The 24,055-nt window shown below is 35.9% G+C and overlaps 1 protein-coding gene across 2 annotated transcripts in view; it reads left to right on the plus strand.

Moving 5' to 3' along the window:
• The window catches only part of TOZ (Transducin family protein / WD-40 repeat family protein), a 60,964-nt gene that overhangs the window by 27,177 nt on the left and 9,732 nt on the right, over positions 1 to 24,055 (plus strand). For both annotated transcript variants that reach the window (XM_089980668.1, XM_089980669.1), the window contains exons 12-13: positions 19,151 to 19,281; positions 19,366 to 19,540. In XM_089980668.1, coding sequence (XP_089836794.1) covers positions 19,151 to 19,281; positions 19,366 to 19,540 — 306 coding nt within the window. The remainder of the gene's footprint in view (positions 1 to 19,150; positions 19,282 to 19,365; positions 19,541 to 24,055) is intronic.

Consider the following 24,055-nt stretch of genomic DNA (forward strand, 5'->3'; position numbering starts at 1 on the left):
ATTCATCTCAATTGAAAAATTCCAAATCAATACCGTAAATCCTAAAAAAACATAGATTTATGGTAATTGAAAAAATGATACCCCTAATATTCTAACCAAAATCAAGCATTCATTATTCATGCCTAATGCTAATTGAAAAAAAAACACCATTCATAATGAATAAACATCATATTTTAACTATGAATGTGTTTAAAAAATGATAACACACCATACAAAAAGATATCTGAAGCTGAAGAATGTCAAGTACATGATGCAAGACAGTAAGGTGCACACATACAATTCACGTTCAAATGATGCATAAATGTGTTCAGAGCAGGGGCAGAACCACATTAGGGGCAGGGTGGGCACATGCTCACCCTGACCATGTAAAAGGTCGATTCAGGGTGGGCACAACCCGGACCCGACCATTCAAGTGCCTCTCTCTCCTGGTTTTCTACCCCATAACATCCAGGCATTCGGCGTTCGACAACGTCTCCAGCGCACACCCTCTGGTGGCCATGGCTGGGTCGTCTTCTTCTTGTTTCTAGTATTTGTTATTTTCAATATTCCTTAAATCATGAATTGATAGGGGTTTTATTTTAAGTTTTTTTTTTCAATTAGCATAATGTATGAATTATGATGTTTGTTAGAGTTTAGGTTTTTTATTTAGTTTCTTTTTAAATAACATGAATGTTTTTTTATACACATCTATGGTTAAATATCTTACTTATGCAATATAGATAGTGTGTTGTCATTTTTGAAACACATTAATGGTTGAATATCTTGTTTATGCATTATGGTAATGTGATATCGTTTTTGAAACACATTCATGGTTGAATATCTTGTTGTGCATTATGGATAATGTTTGATCATTTTTTAAACACATTCATGGTTGAATATCTTGTTTATACATTATGGATAATGTGTTATCATTTTTGAAACACATTCATGGTTGAATATCTTGTTTATGCATTTTGGATAATGTGTTTTCATTTTTTAAATATATTCATGGACTTCGTGTAAGAAGATGCAACCCACAATTCGAATCCTCAAATGATTTTCACAAAAGATCTTCCACAAGAACCATAAAGGTTCATAAGCAAAGCTCACTCACAAGAATCAATAAGATTCATAAAAACACCACCCAAGAAAGAATGCAAATATAATTTCATTCAAGTGGGACATAACCCACACAAAAAGATACAATTACAATGGGGTGAGACCCCACATTTATACAAGTAATAAAGAAGAGGGAGTCGTTGGGCTCCCAACGGTTCTATTTAGAGCTGTTGGGAGTCCAACGACTCTCTTAGTGCTTTATGCTTTTTGACTAAGTCAAAAAAGGCATAAAGCCTATTATATGTCCAAAAAGTAAGAAATGATGCTTTATGCTTTTTGACTTAGTCAAAAAGGCATAAAGCCTATTACATGTCCAAAACTGAAAAAAAGAAAAGCTAACTAAACTAAAAAAGAAACGCTACCTAAACTAAAAAGATAAACTAAACTAAACAAATAAGATTACATATGATAGTGGTATATTACATATGAGATTAGCTATGAGATTACAGTTTTAACATGTGTGAACGAGTACATGTATTTTAACACCCCTCCTCAAACTTTACGGGAAAATTTATGCCGAAAGTTTGGAAATACAAAAAGAATCTTGGGAAGAAATCAAATTCTTCAAAAGTCTTTAAGGGAAATCTCCATCTCTATGACATCTCAGCAAATTCTTTCAAATATAAGTGTTCAAAAATATCTTTATTGGTGATCATCCCCAAGTACCTTCATTGGTTGAATCCATGATGTATCTAAGACACCACATCTTAACAATCCTGTATAGAAAAAACAAACCAAAAGAAGACTCAAAGTACACAAGAGAAATATTCTAGCCCAAGAATTGCAAAAAAATTTAACCGCAATATATAGTAAAGCAAGAATAACATGGTTTAAATAGTAATAACTTTTTGAATCATTAAATATTAAGAAAGACAAGAGGCACATCCCTCAAGGATGAGATTAAATCACAATCAACTTATTTTTAGAACATGATCCATTAAGACAAGATAATTACTTATGCATAAAAAAATGTTTTTAGAAGAAATAGTGGTCTTCTAAGAGTCATACTAATCTCTCGAACGAGTGTCTATTAGAGAAATTTCAAACAAATCCTATAAAAGGATATGCAAAATGGAAGATCACAATAGACAAATGAATCTTTAGTTATCCTAAAAAAAAGTTTAAGCATTTCGAAAATGTGCACTATGTGAAAATGTCTTTAAGATAATCAAACTTAAACACAATTTGATAAATTCTCTATATTCTTAACGAAAGATATGTGCACTTAGGCACAAGAAATTGCTTACAAAGTAGATCACACATTATATGCATGTTCAATACCCATAAATCAATAATGAAAAGATAATTAATTTTATAAATAAAAGATGAGTTAATAATGACTCACACATCTTAAAATGAAATATTGGGAAAATACAAAAACCCACTTAGAAAGCCGAAGAACCACAAGCACTTAATGTGCAAAATACCCAAATTCCCTATAGGATAAATTCCAAAATTCCAAAATGATTTCCAAATATGCATATCAATGATACTAACTTTTATCGATAAATATTTTTCTATGCAAGGAAGAAACAAGTAGTAAGGATTAAAATTTAGAAAAAAATCCCATATGATAAATGGAATGATACATGCAAATCAAGACTAGGTTAAGAATTCCCATAAATATGGAATTTTGCAAATCTCAATAATAATTCAACCTATTACAAGCAATCATCTCATTATACCTCTAAAACCCACAAATCAAGTATATAAGCGACTAGAACAAGAATATAAATATAACGCCACTAAAGGGCCAAAAACACACACGAAGGTGTGGATAAACACCTCTTGTCTACATATAATGATACTTGAAATGAGTGTATCAGCGACTAGAACAAGAATACAAAAGCCAACTATGGGCTAAAAATTACACATGAAAGTGTGAATAAACATCTCTTGTCTACATGTATTGACACTCAAAATCAAGTATGTTCAGCGACTAGAACAAGAGTACAAAGCCACAAATGGGCAAAACACACACACGAAGGTGTGACTAAACATCTCTTGTCTACATATAATGATACTTAAAACAAGTGTATCAACTACTAGAGCAAGAACAAACAACCAACAATGGGTTAAACACACACACAAAGGTGTGTACAAACAATTCTTGTCTACATATGATGACACTTAGATGAGGGGCATAAAAAGGAAAGACAATTGAGACAAGAAAGCTTGTAAAAAATATCAAATTTTTAATATATCTAGAAACACTATGGTTTCAAAAGTTAGACATCCATCACAGGTATATATAATTAAGAGCATCCATAATAAAATTAATGACCAAAGAACAAACAAGTGATACCACACACTCACAATCAGAGATAACATAACATGTCTTTTAGAGTCAAACTACAAGTTGACAATCTAAAAAGACAACACGAGGTGCACATAACGCACCCCAACAAATATTTCTGTAATAATAATATGGCCAAGAAAATTGATGCATTATATAAAGTTTATGATGGACAATACAAATGCCATAAGAAGGCAATAAGTACTTACGAAAATAATTTTTCAAATAGGTGATTTTATAAAGAGAGCCGATTTGAAAAAGTCAAATCAAAGATCCAATAATGGTAGATAATCAATTTTAGATAAAGTGCACTCATATGCACAACAAAATGCCTTATGACAACAATTTTGCATAAACACGGATCATGCTTAACATAATCAATTCTTCAAAATGAAGTTAAAAAAGTATATTATGAGACAAACACAACAAGAAATATTATGCAAATAATGCATATGAAGTTTTTAAAAGGACCTCTTATAACACAATTATTACTAATCATGAATACTTGAAAGATAATCCAACAATTTATATAGGCGCTATGAAATTATGCCAATCATTTATTCATAATGCAATCTATTTTGTGTGATTATGACACATTTTTAGATAAAATTGAGTTAACACTATAAAATGTATTCAAGATATCCAAAAATCAAGCTAGAGATGAACAAAAATCTAGGATCATTCTAAAAATTTATCAATCTAAGAATTAGTTTTGTATTATGAAAAAACATCTTAAAGTTATCAATTGTAATTGTTGAGAATAGGTGGTTTTAAGTAAAGTTATTTTATAATAAGATGCCATTTGTATTTTTGTTTTTAGAATTGGGGCTTTATTGTAATTATGCTTCTTAAGCCTCTCTCTATTTAACATAGAGAGAGGCCCTAATATCGATATGAAGTTCTGAGTTTTTGTGCAGCCGTCTCTCTCTCTCTCTCTCCCTCTATCTCTTCTCTCTCTAGGTCTCGGGTTATCTTCTACATGGTATCAGAGCCACAACCGATCGTGGGAGTGTGATCGACTGTGACGTGAGAACGTGATCGATGCTCAGCCGATCGTGGGAGCGTGATCGACTGTGACGTGGGATTTTTTTTATCGAGCGTGATCAAAGCTCGACGTGATCGAGTGTGATCAAGGCTCGGTCGATAGTGAAGGCCATCTTGATCGTGATCAAACTCCTATCCCATGAGTAAAAAGAAATCAATACCTAATCAGGTCAACGATGAAAATTATTTTTTTTGATCTGATGACAGATCTGGCCATGCTACTAGTCGTGGATGCTTGCTGTGGGCTCGCAGCTCTTTGTTTTTATTGTTTCGTGAATACCTACTGCCTCGGTGGTATCTCCTGCCGTAAGTCTCGTGACTACCTGTTGGTATAGTTTACACTGAACATGTCGTGTGCGATATTGATATCGTTGCTGTTGGGAGTGTGATTGCTGTCAGTAATTCTATATATGGTTGGGGCCCTGTTTTGTTTATCTGGATATCGTTGCTGTGGGAGTTTGATTGCTGTTGGTACAATCTACTCCGGATATCGTTGCTGTGGGGAGGTTGATTGCTGTTGGTATAATCTGGATATCGTTGCTGTGGACATGCTGTGATTTCTGGTCGTGACTTCTGCTATTTTTTTTTTTGGCAGCATCCAACACGTAGTGGAACTGTATATGTCTGGGGAGCTGCCCCTGTTATGAAAAAAAAGTTGTTTTTGCTGCATATGCAGAAGTCATGTTAGTTGTGATTCACTGACGTGCTGAATTATTTTTCTGTTTGTGGGCTGCTGCTCACTACTGTCGTGGAATTTTTTTTTGTTCGTAAGTGAACAACTGCTGCTTGGAATATCAGTTGGTGTGTGAGTGTAACACACGGGTTTTCCTGTTTTAGCGTGGAGACTGTCCGTTTTTTTTTTAAACCAGAAGTATGGCTGAAACTTCGAAATGTGATTCAAAATTGGAGCATATTGGAGAATATAAGGCATTTGCCCATCCATTTTCGTATGGCTCGTCTGTAAGGCTAAATGAAACTAACTATGCCAGGTGGTCCAGAACATTTATGATGTCAGTATCTGGACATCGTCGAAAACATATCTTGTTGGAAGATGAACCCACTGAAAAGGTGGGAAAATATGTTACCTGGGATGAAGATAATGACATAGTTATGTCATGGATTATGAATAGTGTCGAACCCCATATTGCAGATGGTTTAATTTATTATAATACAACCAAGCAGATGTGGGATAATCTTCGAGATACATACTCACAAGAGACTAATGTGAGTCGTATCCTACAAGTTGAACAGGAAATATACAATTTACAGTAGGGAGATCAAACCTTGGCCCAGTACTATGCCTCAGTAAAAGCTGTTTTTGAAAGACTTAATGCTCACAGACCTCTTTGTTGTTCAAAACAAAAAGATCATCAAGAACAAACTATGGTTGCTAGGTTTCTTACAGGTTTATCTTCAGAATTTTCTGTTGCAAAAGTCCAAATGTTGACTGGTTCAGATGTACCTAGTCTTGCTGAGGCATATAACCGTCTAAGCAGACTTGCGATATCTCTTCCACATTCTCAGCCTGTGACTCAGTCATCTGCATTAGTTGTCTCATTTGGTTATGGGCGTGGAAATCTTCAGAACATCAGAGGACGAGGTCGTGGACGAGGTGTGGGAGGCAGGGGAAAGCTTCAATGTACATTCTGTGGGAAATCTGGACATTTAGAAGATCGTTGCTGGGATAAGCATGGCCGACCAACCTCCTCTTCATCTAAGTCATATGCTCCTAAAGCTAATACTACTACTCTCGAGGTAACAAAGGCACAAGAAAATATCTCTGCAAGTGACAGTAGTATAACTCTCAGTCGTGCTGAATATGATGAGCTGATAGCTCTTCGTCCTTTGAGTTCTACCTTTCCTGTTGCTGGTGTTGCCTATTCAACCGGGAATCTTCTTCATCCGACTGACCGTAAGTGGATTATTGATTCTGGTGCATCCAGACATTTATGTGGCAATTCCCTTGCTTTTTCAGATCTAAAGGATATTAAGGCTCAGCTTGGAGTCTCATTAGCCGATGGGAGTACCTCCCCGGTTGTTGGTCAGGGAAATATTTCTATATCCTGCTCATTACAGTTGAAAAATGCTCTTCATGCTCCAAAATTTTCTCAAAGTTTACTTTCTGTTAGTTGCCTTGTAAAAGAACAACACTGTAGAGTAATATTTGATCTAATGGGTTGTCATTTTCAGGATTTGCTGACGGGGAAGAAGATTGGTGGAGGCTATGAAGAAAATGGAATCTACTACTTACATCATCCAATGAGTACTGTTCATGCTGCAGTGGAACATTCAGTTAGTCCTGTTCAGTGGCATCGTCGTCTTGGCCATCCTTCATTGTCAAAGTTTCGTTCGGTCTTTCCTCAGATTCCCTCCACCACATCTTTTCAGTGTGAAGCATGTCAGCTGGGCAAGCATCATCGAAGTTCGTTTCCTTCGAGTCAGAGTCAGTCTAGTAATAAAGTCTTTGAAATTCTTCATGCAGATGTATGGGGTCCTAGTAAGATTCCTACTAGGACTCAGTGTCGATACTATTTAGTTATTGTTGATGATTTCTCTAAGTTATCATGGGTGTTTTTAATAAAGGAACGATCTGATGTTCCAAATATTATCAAATCTTTAATTCTTGAAATAAAAACTCAGTTTGAATCTACTGTCAAGATTGTTCGCACTGACAATGCTCTCGAGTTTAAATCAAAAGGTCTGTTACAATTTTACCAAGATAATGGCATCCAACCACAAACTTCCTGTGCTTATTCATCTCAACAAAATGGGGTGGCTGAGCGAAAACATCGTCACCTACTTGATGTTGCCAGGACCATTATGATTCAATCAAATGTTCCTGCAGCATACTGGGGAGATGCAATTACAACTGCTTGCTATCTGATCAACCGCATGCCCTCCTCTTCTGTGGGTGATCAAATTCCAATTCATATCCTAAAACCCAATACCCCTCTCTTCTCCCTCTCGCCCAAAGTGTTTGGATGTGTTTGTTTTGTACACAAACTTGGCCCTGACCGTGATAAATTAGCTGCTCAAGCTACAAAATGCATATTTATAAGTTATCCCAAAAATCAAAAGGGATATCGATGTTATGATCCTACTTCTCGCCGAGAGTATGTTAGTGCAGATGTATCTTTCTTGGAATCCACTCCATATTACTCCAATACCGGTTCCCCGCTGCAGGTTGATCCAGCGGAGTCTTGTCCATTACTTGTACCTCATTTTCCCTTGGAATCCGTGCCCTCATTCCAGAACCACACTTCATCCTCTTCCAGATTTCATAATCCTCCATTGGTATATGTGCGTAGAGATCCACCTCCGCAAGTGCTTCCATCTTCTTATTCTCCTGAGGTAAGTACTACTGACAATAATGATCTTCATGATGATGATAACATGCCGATTGCTTTACTCAAGGGGACAAGACAATGTACCTTATATCCCATATCTCATTTTGTCTCCGAAGACAAAATTGACAATCAGATGAAATCTTTTATTTCAACTTTATCTGCTGAAATTATTCCTCTGAACTATCAGCAGGCAGAGCTTGATACTCGCTGGAAGCTGGCTATGCAAGAAGAAATGGATGCCTTAATATCTCAGCATACGTGGGATCTAGTTGATTCCCCAGCAGATGCTGACATTGTTGGATGTAAATGGGTATATACGATAAAGTACAAATCTGATGGTTCAATTGAACGGTACAAGGCCAGATTAGTAGCCAAAGGGTATACTCAGACATATGGTATTGATTTCTTTGAAACTTTTTCTCCTGTTGCACGGATGGGTACCATTCGTCTTGTTCTCTTAGTAGCTGTTCAGCATGGGTGGAGCCTGTACCAATTAGATGTGAAAAATGCATTTCTATATGGGGACTTATCTGAGACTGTTTACATACAACAACCTCCAGGATTTGAGGTTGAGGGGGAGTGTCAGAAGGTGTGTAGATTGAAAAAGGAAATTTATGGCTTGAAACAAAGTCCTCGTGCATGGTTTCAGAAGCTGTTTGAAGTGATGTCATGTTTTGGCTTTAATAGGTCAGCAACAGATCATACACTATTCATAAAGAAAACTAGCTCTGGCATAGTTGTTATGGTGGTATATGTGGATGACATCATTCTTACAGGTGATGATGTGAAAGCTATTGAAGCCACAAAGGATCATCTTCAAAAACACTTTGTTACAAAAGACCTGGGTTCACTCAGGTATTTTCTGGGTATAGAAGTTGCCAGGAGCTATGAAGGGATGGTTTTGTCTCAACGGAAGTGTGTTCTTGACTTATTAAAGGAAACAAGAATGTTGGGACCTAACCATCAAATATACCTATGGACCATAAAGTTCAGTTGTTTGAAGAAGGGTCAAAACTGGTTGATAGCAAGAGCTATCGCTTCCTAGTTGGGAAACTATTGTATGTAACTGTGACCAGGCCGGATATTGCTTTAGCAGTAAGTAAAGTCAGTCAGTTTATGGTCAAACCAACTGAGGTACACTGGAATGCATCTATTATGATTCTCAGATATCTAAAATCTTCTCCTGGAAAGGGGTTATTGTTCAAGAAAGGTGGAACTCTGGATATAGTGGCCTATTCTGATGCTGACTATGCAGGGTCTGTAGTAGATAGAAAATCTACCACAGGATTTTGTGTGTTCCTGGGAGACAACTTGATCTCTTGGAGAAGTAAGAAGCAAAATGTGGTTTCTAGGTCGAGTGCAGAATCAGAATATCGGGCTATGGCCCAAACAACTGCTGAATTGATGTGGGTTCGTACTGTTCTTCTTGATCTTCAAGTGAAGGTTTCCTCTCCCATGACCATGATGTGCGATAACAAAGCTGCAACATATATAGCAAACAATCCTGTATTTCATGAGAGAACAAAGCACATTGAGGTTGATTGCCACTATATAAGGGATATGGTTCAAGCGGGTCATATCACTACCAAGTATCTAAAGTCGGAAGACCAAGTTGCAGATATGTTCACAAAACCTCTTGCTAGACCAAATTTTTCAAAATGTTGTGACAAGCTGAGCATGATTGATATCTATGCTCCAGCTTGAGGGGGAGTGTTGAGAATAGGTGGTTTTAAGTAAAGTTATTTTATAGTAAGATGCCATTTGTATTTTTGTTTTTATAATTGGGGCTTTATTGTAATTATGCTTCTTAAGCCTCTCTCTATTTAACATAGAGAGAGGCCCTAATATCGATATGAAGTTCTGAGTTTTTGTGCAGCCGTCTCTCTCTCTCTCCCTCTTTCTCTCTCTCTCCCTCTATCTCTTCTCTCTCTAGGTCTCGGGTTATCTTCTACAGTAATGAAATATAAAAAATACTCATTACAAAAGATACCACAAGAGAGTTTAACCGAAGCATATGAATAGATAAAAGAAACCATATGAGAGACCAAATACATACATTCTCATAGAGAGATCAAAAGCACTCATGCAAAATTAAAGCCACATGTCTCGTACAAAAGACATGCTTCCAATCAAGTTTAAGTATATATGCAAGTTTAAGCATGAACACATGTCTTTCAAAGATGAAATACAAATTGTACTTGACGATTATATATATATATATATATATATATATATATATGAAATGCAAGTTCAAACCAGTGTTTTAAAACTCGCCGAGTCAACTCGTCTGACTCGACCCTCCAGCGAGTCAACCCGACAAGGCAAACTCGGTTTGCCAAAACTCGGGCTTGACTTGGCCTGACTCGGGCGAGTTTTGGGATGTTTGAAATTTGTTTTTTGAGTTTCAAATTACAGTTTCAAAATATATAAGTACATATATTTTAACAAGGGTTACCCCCAAATTTTGTATAAAAAAGAAAATAAAAATCATTTAAAGATAAAAAAGCATTTAAATCCATAGAATAAAATCGCCATGTTGTTCGAACTACTGTTCACCCTGTGTTATCAACTTATTCTAGCAAAATATTTTAAAGAAATGATTCTCACTATATATGGAGGGTCAACTGTGCCTATGGGAAGTCACATTTAGGTTTCATCATCCATTTGTTATGTGAACAAGCATTCTACATATTCAAATATTTGTAGTCTTTTTATAGTTGTGCCATTAATATATTTCCTGCATAGTTTTATACATGAGAAAATTGCTTATTTATGTTGATATTGGGCATTCTGTAAACTTTCAATATGCACATATATCCCTATTTTACATTTATGGATTTGTTAGAAAGGGAATTAAAACTTTTAAAACAAGCTAGCATATATGATTGGCCATTTTAGGAACCTTAGGTAGTAGCAGACTGAACTCATGGTGACCAAATCCTCTAATTCAAGTCATGAATTAGTCAAAGTGCTTGTATAGATAACAAATTCAATTATTCAAGCAAACCTCTATAGCTCTTTGCAGTTGTTTTTATATTCTTACAGACATTTGGAGACTATGTTTACTCAAAAACATGGTTTCAGACAAATTATATATTGTTTTTCTTTTAAAATCAAAAGTTAACAAAACCCGGTCCGAGTCACCAAGTTGACCCACTGAGTCACGAGTCAGTAAAGAACGAGTCGAGTTCCGAGTCACGGGTTTTAAAACCTTGGTTCAAACAAGAATATATTTTGTGAAATAAGACATCATTATCAATTTATTTTAAGATAAGAATATGATTGACGAACCATCTAGAATTAATAATTCATGATTATATATATATATACGTATGTATATATATACATATATATATATATATATATATATATATATATATATATATATATATATATATATATATTAGAGTTATTTTCGAAAAAGCTTCGAGATTCAAACATGATACATATATTTTTTTTTCTTAAAACAAGTTCATCGATGATTAAAATACTAAAAATTTCAAAAAACATACATTTTGTTTTTTATTTTAATCATACAAAATATATATTATATATAAGTGTTTTTCTCATGCATAATGCATGGACTAAATACTTGAAAAATGTAAAAATACATGCCAAGTAACTCTAAGGAGAAGAGAGAGAATACAATACAACGATGTTGCTCAAGTCCTTTCCAACCAAATCCTCTTGTAGCCGATAGAGACGTGATAAAACACCCTTTTGGCAAGTGATGAAACACACCTAGCCAAGTAAGGAAGCACTCCTTGCAAGAACAAGGTGATAACACACCTTTGCAAATGAAGCATGGAAATCAAGGCGGAAGCTTTTCAAAATCTAAAAAATTCCATGGCTCTGATGCCATGTAAGAAGATGCAACCCACAATTCGAATCCTCAAATGATTTTCACAAAATATCTTCCACAAGAACCATAAAGGTTCATAAGCAAAGCTCACTCACAAGAATCAATAAGATTCATAAAAACACCTCCCAAGAAAGAATGCAAATATAATTTCATTCAAGTGGGATATAACCCACACAAAAATATACAATTACAATGGGGTGAGACCCCACATTTATACAAGTAATAAAGAAGAGGGAGAGGGAGTCGTTGGGCTCCCAACGGCTCTATTTAGAGCTGTTGGGAGTCCAACGACTCTCTTAGTGCTTTATGCTTTTTGACCAAGTCAAAAAAGGCATAAAGCCTATTATATGTCCAAAAAGTAAGAAATGATGCTTTATGCTTTTTGACTTAGTCAAAAAGGCATAATGCCTATTACATGTCCAAAACTGAAAAAAAGAAAAGCTAACTAAACTAAAAAAGAAACGCTAACTAAACTAAAAAGATAAACTAAACTAAACAAATAAGATTACATATGATAGTGGTATATTACATATGAGATTAGCTATGAGATTACAGTTTTAACCTGTGTGAACGAGTACATGTATTTTAACACTTCGTCCCCGTGTAACACAGACACTTGTATCATTGTCCAAGTGATGTAGGGTTGCATAGATGAGTGAGACTTTAAGTTTATTCAGTCTATAGGGCTTTTGATTGTTTTTTTGACTCTTCAGTAAAACCATTCCCAACTCAATGGAAGAGGCTAGTCAGATGACCCCAGACATGATTGCTGATCAGATGACCCTACTTGCACACCCATCAACATGCAGAGTAGAAGTCATTGAGTTGACCCTTATCTGCATTTTCGTAAAATCATTAGAAGTCCCGAAAAGATATGCCTTCTAAATCTGTAAAAGGATTGTAGCATTCTATGTATGCCTGTGTTATAAGATATGGAGGTGAATCATGCCTAATTGCAAACACTTTGGTGCCCATTTTTTGTACCATTGAAAACCAAACCTTTTCTTCACAAATTTTTAATTTTTTGTCTTACTTCCTAGCCAATTTAGCCAAAGCTTTCTGCAGCCATATCCCATGTGGCAATGATCCAAACAGATTAACTCCCATCTGGAGCTCTAACCAAAGTCCACCTTGTAGGATCCGGTCTGCACGCCATTAGTGATCTTGGTGGCTTTATCAGTGCCCATTTGGACCTGTAGATCAAGGAACCTGCAAGATCTGAACATATCATTGACATGATGTGGTGTATTAGTACCTTCATAAACTGTGTCTTTTAAGCTTTATTTCCTTGAACAGTTTTTCTTCCTTATGATTTGCAAGATATATTGCTGACATAGGAGGTTGGAAAATTTTCATTTTGCTGAGCTTAGTTGTCAAAGGCAGTAGGGGGGGGGGATCTTCGAAACACGAGCTTTGATTAACAAGAGCAAGTGTCAAGAATGACACTAAAGCATAACCCTTAAAAAGGGTATAACTGGAAACAAAATAAAAATAAAAATGTATTCTTTATTGATATGAAAAACCAATTGCTTAAGAAGCATTGGAGTCAAATACAAGAGGGGCTGCACCCCTTTATATACACAGCTGAAAGAGGACTCAATAGAGCTGTTGGGCACAGTCCAACAGCTCTATTTAGAGCTGTTGGAATGTGTCAGTCCAACAGCTCTATTGCTAGTCAAGTCTGGACTAGCAACAGTCATTCTAGTTCAAACTGAACTAGATGACATAAAGACAAAAAATAAAAATAAAGGAAAAAAAATATAGAAAAGAAAGAAATTAAAAATGTATTTATATATATATAATAATATAATATTATTATATATACATATATGTACAGTTTTACATTTTAACACTCCCCCTCAAACTTACGGTACAATGAGCGAAAGTTTGTCTAAGAGAAAGTGAAATCGGGGAGCAGCGAGAGGCTTTGTAAAGAGGTCTGCTAACTGATATTCTGAAGTGACATATGGCAGATCAATTATCCCGTGTAGATATTCCTCTCTGACGTAGTGACAATCCATTTCGATGTGTTTGGTGCGTTCGTGGAATGTTCTGTTACTCGCAATGTAGATCGCACTTTTGTTGTCACAACACATTTGTGAAGCCTTTGTTGCTTCAACTCCCATGTCAGCAAGCAGTCGTCGGAGCCAAACTACTTCCATGGTCGTGATTGCCATGGCTCTGTATTCAGCTTCGGTGGATGAGAGAGATACCTTCTGCTGCTTTTTACACCTCCACGAGATTAATGATTCCCCTAAAAAGACACAAAAGCCAGTGGTTGAGTGTCTGTTATTGGGATCACCTCCCCAATCAGCATCAGTATATGCAATTAAATCAAGAGAAGAGGAGGAAGATAAGAAAAGTCCTCGTGAAAGAGAGGACTTGATGTATCTGATAATACGCATGACTGCTCCCATATGAACAGAAGTAGGAGCATGTTGAAATTGACTTGCTGTATGAACAGCATGTGCTATATCTGGTCTGGTAATGGATAGATAGGAAAGTGCCCCGACAAGCTGTCTGTAAGGAGTAGGGTCTGCAAGAAGTTCTCCATCATCAATCTTCATTTTAACATTAACAACTTCTGGAGTGTCAACTTTCTTATCATCAGTAATACCAGACCTGAAAACAATATCAAAAGCAAATTTAGTCTGAGATAATAAATATCCTCTAGGAGAATAAGCAACTTCAATGCCTAAAAAATATCTCAACAAGCCCAAATCAGTCATTTCAAAATGAGATTTAAGAAGTGTTTTGATTGTTTCAACTCCCTGTTTATCGCTTCCGGTGATGATCATATCATCCACATAGAGAAGAAGCACAATGATCCCTGCATCAGAATTCTTAATAAACAAAGCAGTGTCAGTTAAACAGAATTGAAAACCAATATCAATCATAACACGACTAAACCTATCATACCAAGCTTTTGGTGCTTGTTTAAGTCCATAAAGAGCTTTTTCTAAGCGAAGGACTTTACCCTTAGGAATACTTAGACCAGGAGGGGGTTCCATATATACTTCTTCAACTAGCTTTCCATTTAAAAAAGCATTTTTGATATCCATTTGAAAAATAGACCATTTTTTGATAGAAGCTAAGGCAATTAAGGTTCGGACAGTAGTCATACGAGCCACCGGAGCAAAGGTTTCTTCATAATCAATCTCATATTCTTGGGCATAACCTTTGGCTACTAAACAGGCTTTATATCTTTCAAGAGCACCATCACTCTTGGTTTTAATTTTATAAACCCATCGACATCCTATAGTTTTCTTCCCTGGAGGAAGATCTTGAATATTCCATGTAGAAGCCTTTTCAAGTGCATCTAATTCAACTTTCATGGCTTTTATCCATTTGATATCATTTTTTGCTTGAAAATATGTGGATGGTTCTTCATATGAGTGAATTAATGCAATAACTGCCCTATATGTGGGTGAGAAAGACTCGTATGATACAAACTTTTCTGGAGGCCTCGAGATTCGGGATGATTGTCTAGTTGGAATGTTAGAATATTTCTCAAGTGCACATGGAGTATTAGACTCTTGTCGCCTGGAATATTGAATACTAGTATCTCTATGAACTTCTTCATTTTCAACATTAAGATCAATAATTCTTGGATCATCATCAAAGTTACAATCAAGGTCATATTCATCAGATGTTGATGTTAGATCTAGCAAAAAGGAGTACTCAGTGACGTCTTTTAATTTTCTAAAATCAAAGAAGCTCTCCTTTTCAAGAAAGGAAACATTTCTAGACACATATAGTTTATTATTTTTGAAGTCAAAACATCTATAACCTTTCTGGTTTTCAGCATATCCTAAAAAGGCACAGGGAATCGCACGAGGGGAAAGTTTATCATTTTTGTCAGTAAATATGAAACATTTGCACCCAAATATTCTTAATCTAGAGTAGTCTGGAGAAATGTTCATAAGTTTTTCAATGAGAGTGATATTTTGTAACGAAGAAGATGACATCCTATTAATGAGATAGGTGGCAGTTAAGGCACCTTCTGCCCAAAAGTCTTTAGGGACTTGATTTGCTATTAATAAAGTTCTAGTGGTTTCTATAATATGGCGATGTTTTCGTTCTGCCAGTCCATTTTGTTGAGGTGTATAAGGACAAGATCTTTGATGTGTGATGCCATGCAATTTAAGATAATTTTGAAAATCTGTGGATAAAAACTCTCCCCCTGAATCTGTGCGAAAAATAGTAATATCATTTTGAAATTTGTTTTTAACCATATTATGAAAAGTTTGAAAGTATGAAAATACTTCAGACTTATGTTTGAGAAAGTACATCCACGTATGTCGGGAGAAATCATCGACAAAAATAACATAGTAAACAAATCCTCCTTTAGAAATTACTGGTGCAGGACCCCAAACATCCGAGTGTATTAATTCAAGTGGTCTTGAAGAGAAAAATGTTCTGTTCTGAAATGGTAATCTTTTCATTTTGCCGAGAATACAATCTTTACAATCAAATGATTCAGAGTTACAAAATTTCCCTAGATTTGGAAAATGTTGGATTTTGGCTATATGTGGGTGACCAAGTCTCTTATGCCACAGTTCCAACTCTATTTTTAGAATATTATAACAAAAAGCTTTCTTCGGCATTTCCAAAAAATCCATGTAATAGAGTCCTCCTTCTCTATGGCCTTCCCCAATCAGCTTGCCTGACTGGTGATCCTGTACCCAACAACCATGAGAAGAAAAAGAAATATTACACCCATAATCAGAAATTTGAGATACAGATAAAAGATTTAAATTTAATTTGGGAACATGTCTAATTTCTGGAATAAAAAATTTTTTTGTTTTATAAATTTTTTCAAAATCTCCTATTCCTTCTATTTCAAGAGAAGTCCCATCAGCAGTAAAGACCTTTGACACACTTGTTTTATTTTTAACACATTTGGATAGACTTTGATTATTTGGGGTCATATGAAAAGATGCACCAGAGTCAAGAAGCCAAGAAATTTTACCTAAATCAGAAAAAGATGAGGCTGCTGCGCCGGTTGAAGCTTCAGATGAGGAAGAGGCACCTTTGATGAGAGGCTGAAGGATCTCCATTAGTTGGGCCAGGGAAACTGGTGCATCCTGATCTTTAGGCTCCGATCCAGCAATTGCAGCTCTTTTTTCTCTCAGCTCCTTAAGTTTGGGACATTGTGGCCTGTAGTGTCCCGGTTCATGACAGTGATGACAAATAACTTTCTTCTTATCATAGTCACCATTTTGTCGGTTAAAGTGAGGAGGCCTATATGATCGAACATGATTCCCTGGTCTAGACACGGCTAAAACGGAATCATCTTCAATTTTTAAAGAACCTTTCCGGAGACGATTTTCTTCCATTGTTAACTCTTCAATAGTTTCAACAATAGAAGGAATTTTTCCCCGGTGAAGTAGGGCCGATTTAGTGGTTTCAAATTCCGGCCTTAATCCAGTGATAAACTGGTAAAAATGTTCAACATCGAGTTGTTTCTGACGAAGCTCGATGTCTTCGGCACAATGCCACTTTGGTTCTAAAAGGGAAAGTTCTTCCCAAAGTTCGGACAACCCATTGTAATATTCACGAATAGTTTTGTCTCCTTGTGTCATCATTCGAACTTTTTCTTGGAGGTTGCACACGTGTGCAATATCTTTAAGGGAATACATATTCTTAAGGTATTCCCATGCCTTATCGGCATGATCAAATTTGGCATGACTTGAGCATTTTTTAATGTCAACGCTATTGATAAGCCATGACATTATCTTCGCATGAGATATTCTCCATTCTTTCCATTTCTTCTCGTATGAGGCAATAGCCTTGATTTTCTCTTCTTCCGATAGAGGGACGTCTTTATCTCCCTCCTTTTTAGTAAGAGATAGCTTAGGTTCCGAATCGGAACCATCCACAATCCCCCATAAGCCTTTTCCCCATATATGGTGCTTCATGATTGAAGCCCATGTTACATAGTTCGTATCGCTTAGTTTCATAGGCATGATGGTGACTTTATCATTGTCATCCATCGATTATAAGGAGAGAAAGAATAGGGATAGAAGAGAAACAAGAAGGAAAATGAGAAAGAAAAAAAAAAACAATACAACAAGATGTGAAATCTTCTCCAATGAAGTGATAAAACACTTCTCTTCAAGTGGCGAACACTTTTGCAAACGGGCACGGAAACCGAGGCAGCTTTTCCTCAAGATTTAGTACTTCCGCGGCTCTGATACCAAGAAATGAAATGGGGATCTTCGAAACACGAGCTTTGATTAACAAGAGCAAGTGTCAAGAATGACACTAAAGCATAACCCTTAAAAAGGGTATAACTGGAAACAAAATAAAAATAAAAATGTATTCTTTATTGATATGAAGAACCAATTGCTTAAGAAGCATTGAAGTCAAATACAAGAGGGGCTGCACCCCTTTATATACACAGCTGAAAGAGGACTCAATAGAGCTGTTGGGCACAGTCCAACAGCTCTATTTAGAGCTGTTGGAATGTGTCAGTCCAACAGCTCTATTGCTAGTCAAGTCTGGACAGGACTTGACTAGCAACCGTCATTCTAGTTCAAACTGAACTAGATGACATAAAGACAAAAAATAAAAATAAAGGAAAAAAAATACAGAAAAGAAAGAAATTAAAAATGTATTTATATATATATATAATAATATAATATTATTATATATACATATATGTACAATTTTACATTTTAACAGAGCCTAGGCGGTGGCGGACTAGTCGGTACCCCAATTTTTTTTTTTAAAATACATATAATATATAAACAAACTGCTAAAATTAATAACAAACATGTATACAATATAAAATCAATCAACAATAAGCAATAGACAAAACAAAACATGGCGAATATTGTAAAGCAATTATATTAATTAACCTGCTCAAAAAAATTAAGAATAAATGAACAATTGTAAACAAACCATACAACTAACAATATGAATAAACAATATACAAAAAGTAAAATCATGTATACAAAAGGATTAACAACAATATATATATATATATATATATATATATATATATATATATATATATATATATATATATATATATAAAGAAAAAGAAAGAAAAAACAGGAAGAAGAAGAAGAAAAAAATGAAAAATGAAAGAAAAATAAGAAGAAAAAGAGAAGAGTAAGAAGGAAAAAACGGAGAGAGAGAGAGAGAGAGAGAGAGAGAGAGAGAGAGAGAGAGAGAGAGAGAGAGAGAGACTATGCCTTCCCCCTTTTTATACCTCTCTTTTGGCATGGTTGACCAAGTGGTCAACCAAGTTAAAAAGAAAATGGACAAACATATGCTTTAAATCTATGCGAAAAAATAGGGCCCCACCGCCCAAATCCAAAAGCCCAGGCGGCGGGGCTGTGCCTAGGCCGCCTTTGACAACTAAGTTGCTGAGTTGAGAATAAATCTTCATGTGAGTTATTATTTTGGGGGATAAAGTGCCTTTATACCTGATCTATGAGACAGCATGTACATTTGACACTTGGCATGATCAAACATGTTCACCATTTTGTGCAGGAGGAAGGTGCTTTGAAAGATCAGGAGTTGGAAAATGCTGTGCTGGATTCTGACTATCTGAAAGGCATTCAACTTGCTTTCGAACTCCGAAGACCTCACAAGCTCTTTAATTTATTTTCAGAACTTTGCAGGTCAGCTTGGGTCTATAAGGATAATGTTTTTACATGATTAGTTTTGTTTTATGCATTAACATCTCAACTAATGTTCTTCTGCAGCAAGAGACATGCTGACGATCAAATACTTAAAGCTTTGCATGCCTTTGGGAAGGAAGAACTTCGTCAGCTTATTGAATATGTTAGGGAGTGGAACGCTAAACCAAAGCTTTGCCATGTTGCACAATTTGTGCTATTTAGGATTTTCAACATTCTATCACCAAGAGAAATTATTGAGGTAACCACTAGATTATTCACTTAATAGCGAGTCTCTAGCCCTTTCCAAAAATTTGCTCTTTTGGCTAAAGTTTTGCAATGGTATTTTCTTGGTTGTCTCCCATGTTCTGCAGTTCCACCACATTTTCTGAAAGTCTTTGTGTATGTTGAACACCTCGATTAAATTTAGTACCAGCAGCCAGACTATTGGAGTTTTTAACTTGCATTATATCTTCCAAGTAAAACTTAATTTTCTGGTACTGTATTAATTGTATGTATGTGTCTTGGAGACAACTTGAGGGCTATGTCACATGGGTGCGGGCGCGGGTGCGGGTGCGGGTGCGGGTGCGGGGATTCGGCACTTCCAAAAAACCCGGGTGCGGGGGTGCGGCAGGGGCAAAAATGTAATATATATATATATATATATATATATATATATATATATATATATATATATATATATATATATATATATATAAAGGGGGTCAGCTGTCTGTCCGCTGCTGTCAGCAGAGCTGTTCTGACAGCTGCTGCTGCTGTCAGCAGCTGACAGACAGCTGCTGTCAGCAGCTGACAGACAGCTGCTGTCAGCAGCTGACTGCTGTCAGCATTACTTTTTTTTTAAAAAATTTCGCAGCCCATTTGGGCAATTTTTTTTAAAAAAAAAAAATCCAAAACAAGAATGGACCTAAATGATCCTGGGTGCGGTCAACGCACCCAGGATAGGGTTGACCGCACCCGGTGCCACACCCGCACACGCACCCGCGTCGAGTCGCGTCGACGCGGGTGCGAAACCATGCTAGCCGAATCCCTGTGACATAGCTTGAGGGTAAAACACTATGTTTAACTGTGGTTAAAGAAACTGCTGGTCTGTTCTTTAGCTGGGCTTCCTTGTTTTGTCCAATAAATGCTTATCATTAGAGGACGACTCCCTCTATAAACTAGGGTGATGTTGTAAACCTGGGAATATTTTTTCACTGCAAGTTGAGAATTCTTTCGACTGTTGCAATCCTTGATAAACAAGGGAAAGATTTTGCCTTCAAATATTTCGGTTGGTACTTTTGGCTATTTGTAATTTCTTTCATTTGCAAACTCTTGTCACATTTTCTCTGACCACATGCACATATAGAGATGCATAGACACTTCTGGGTATGTATGATGCACCAAGTTACTATGTCAGGCCGATACCCTCTCTCTCTCTCTCACGCGTGCATGTGCACATAACACACCTTGTTCATGTGGGTTCCGTCCTCATATGGGTGGCCCCACCTCTTGAGTTATCTTTTGTAGAGAACCAAATATAAGGCTTGACTTATGGAAGTTTATTTTTTGCTATGTTATGAGTAAATGGGTAATAGCGCCTTTAGCCGTAGAGAGAGAGAGAGAGAGAGAGAGAGAGAGAGAGAGAGAGAGAGAGAGAGAGAGAGAGAGAGAGAGAGAGAATCCTCTACAGGCTTTGTTTAGGTGCCAGAACAAGAGAAAGAGAGGCCTACTATCAAGAGAGTATAAAGGAGACCTATGGTACCTGAACACTCCATTTTACTCTCCATACACGTGTCGACACCCGAACACGCCATTTTACCCTCCATACATACAAGTTTGTATTCAATTTATAATTTATAATTATATTTTCAGTTTATAACTTCATATTTTTAGTATGTAATATATATTTTAGATATAGCACATATATTTAGATTATATTAAGTTAATTTTGAATTTATTTTATATTTATGTGATATATATATATATATATATGTGTGTGTGTGTGTGTGTCCCCGTACCCACATTTTTTGGAATTGCCGTGTCGTACCCATACCTTCACCCACACCCGTATCGAGGTGACATATTAGGAGCCATTCTTCTGTGCAAGGAGAATATACCCTTAAACTTGAGAGCTACATAGGGTAGGATGATGGTCTTCTTTATGTACTTTTCACGAATATAGCGACAATCCATCTTAATATGTTTGGTGCGCTCATGAAATGTATGATTACTGGCTATGTAAATGACACTTTTATTGTCAGCATAACTTTGAGGGTGATTGCATGTGCACCCCCGTGTCTTTCAAGAATCTTCTCAACCACACAATTTCAGATGTTGTGGTGGCCATGGTACGATACTCAGTTTCAGTTGATAGCAATAACACTTTCTGTTGCTTCTTGCGTTTCCAACTATGCTATCAGTATCGACCGATATGCATCGTATCACAAAATTTCGATACGTTGCAGGGCTAATTCGGCTAATTTTTAATCAATATAAAAAATACCAAAAAGTATTATTTTAATGGTTTTAACACGTGTCACATAATGATTGACATGTAATAAATTTTTATTATTTTTGGGCCAATCCAAAACGATTCAGCTGAGTATCGGTATCGGCCGGGTACTGACAAACCCTAAACCCACAAAAACTCTTTATTGAACACTCACAAAGGAGCATACATGCACAAAGGCATGAAAAAATAATGAATCTCTTTATTGATGAATGAGAGAACCTCTTACAAAAAGGATGATTTTACAAGGGGGAAGACCCCATTATTTATAGGCAAAAGGAGACCCAAGGAGGGGCTCCATATAGTTATTGGAGCCCCTTCAACGGTCACATTTGTGACCGTTGGAGGGTCCAACGCCTATATGGTGGGCCCCTCCAACCTTAAAATACAAAAAGAAAAAAGAAAAAGAAGAAAAATAAGAAAGAGTAAAAAGAAAACAAGAAATGCATATTTCAAATATGCGTAAAAGAGGGAAATGGCCATTTTACCCCTAGAGGATATTTATAAAAGGAAAAAATATATATGTATCTATCTATTCATATATATATATATGTATCTCTCTCTCTCTCTCTCTATATATATATATATATTCTAGGACATCAATGAGTCACCTACACACAAAAACCTGTAATTGAACGCCTATTATTAGGATTTCCTCTCCAATTAAAGTCAGTATAAGCAATTAATTCGAGTGGGGAGGAGGAAGACAAAACGATCCCTTTAAAAATAAAATTTTGTAAATATTTAATGATACACATAATGATACTCATATGCACAGTGGTAGGAGAATGTTGAAATTGATTGACTGTATGGACTACACCTGAGATATCGGGTTTGGTGGTGGTCAAGTATGTGAGGATTCCAATAATTTGGCGATAAGGAGTAGGATCGTTCAGAGGTGTGCCATCATCTATCTTCATTTTTTCATTTATCACTTCAGGGGTATTCACCCTTTTCTCATATGTAATTTCAGACCTTTTATGATGTTAGAAGCAAACTTGGATTGAGTTAGAAAATAGCCACGAGCAGAATATGCAACCTCAATCATTAAAAAGTATCTAAGACTACCTAAATCAGTAATTTCAAAGCTTTGTTTTAAAATATTCTTTATAAAATTAACTCTCTGTTTGTCTCCTTTAGTGATGATCATGTCATCAACGTAGAGAAGAAGGATAACAATACCTGCATTAGATCTCTTAATAAACATAGCAGTGTCAGAATAACAGGAAGTAAAACTTATTTTAACCCTAACAAAACTAAAGTGATCATACTAGGCTTTAGGTGCCTGTTTCAAACTATAAAAGACTTTTTTTAAGTGAAGCACATTTTCAACAAGAACCTCATATCCATTGCAAAAGGCATTCTTGACATCCATTTGATAAATATGTCAACATTTACTAGCAACAATAACTATAAGTGTTTTAATGGACGTCATTCTAGCTATTAGAGCAAAAGTTTCATCATAATCTATTCCATACTCCTGATAATAACTCTTGGCCACTACTTTTGCCTTATGCCTTTCTAAAGTTCCATCACTCTTGGTTTTGATTTTAAACACCCATCTGCATCCTATCGTTTTCTTTTCGTGAGAAAGTTTTTTTATATCTCAAGTTTTGGACCTTTCTAAGGCTCGTATTTCATCATTCATAGCGCATATCCATTCAAGATAATTCTTGACTTGGTTGTATATGGAGGGTTCGAAGTAAGAAAATATCTTGTCTAGACAAACTCTATATTGAGGAGTACATTTTTCATAGGATACAAATCTATTTGGATGGCTTAGTCTTCTTTCTGATTTCCTAAGAGTGCTTTGTTTTTTATTTTCTATGCTAAAATATTGTTTTAAGGCATTGGGATATCTATTACCAGTTCTTCTATACTGGATAACTAAAGGTCCACCATCAATGTCATGACACTCACCACACTTGATGTTACATTGAGGTTCATCATTAACAACGTTGTTGTTTAACATTTTATCATTTAAGAAATAATTCCAAAAAGGTATAATCATAATTTTCTTTGTTAGGCACATTTAAATAAAAAAAACTTTCTTGCTCTATAAAGGTAACATTCCTTGATATATAAAGTTTATCATGTTTAAAATCATAATATATAAATCCTTTTTTGGCTTTCCCCGTAACCAAGTAAAATATAAGGAATGACTCTTGGCGAAAGTTTATTATTTTTATTTGTAAAAATAGAACATTTACATCCAAAGGTTCTTAGTCTGAAATAGTCAGGGGATAGTTTTGTAAAGGAGAAATA

Source organism: Nuphar pumila, chromosome 11, assembly GCF_984573655.1.
Source record: "Nuphar pumila chromosome 11, dmNupPumi1.hap1.1, whole genome shotgun sequence".
Classification (NCBI taxonomy): Eukaryota; Viridiplantae; Streptophyta; class Magnoliopsida; order Nymphaeales; family Nymphaeaceae; genus Nuphar; species Nuphar pumila.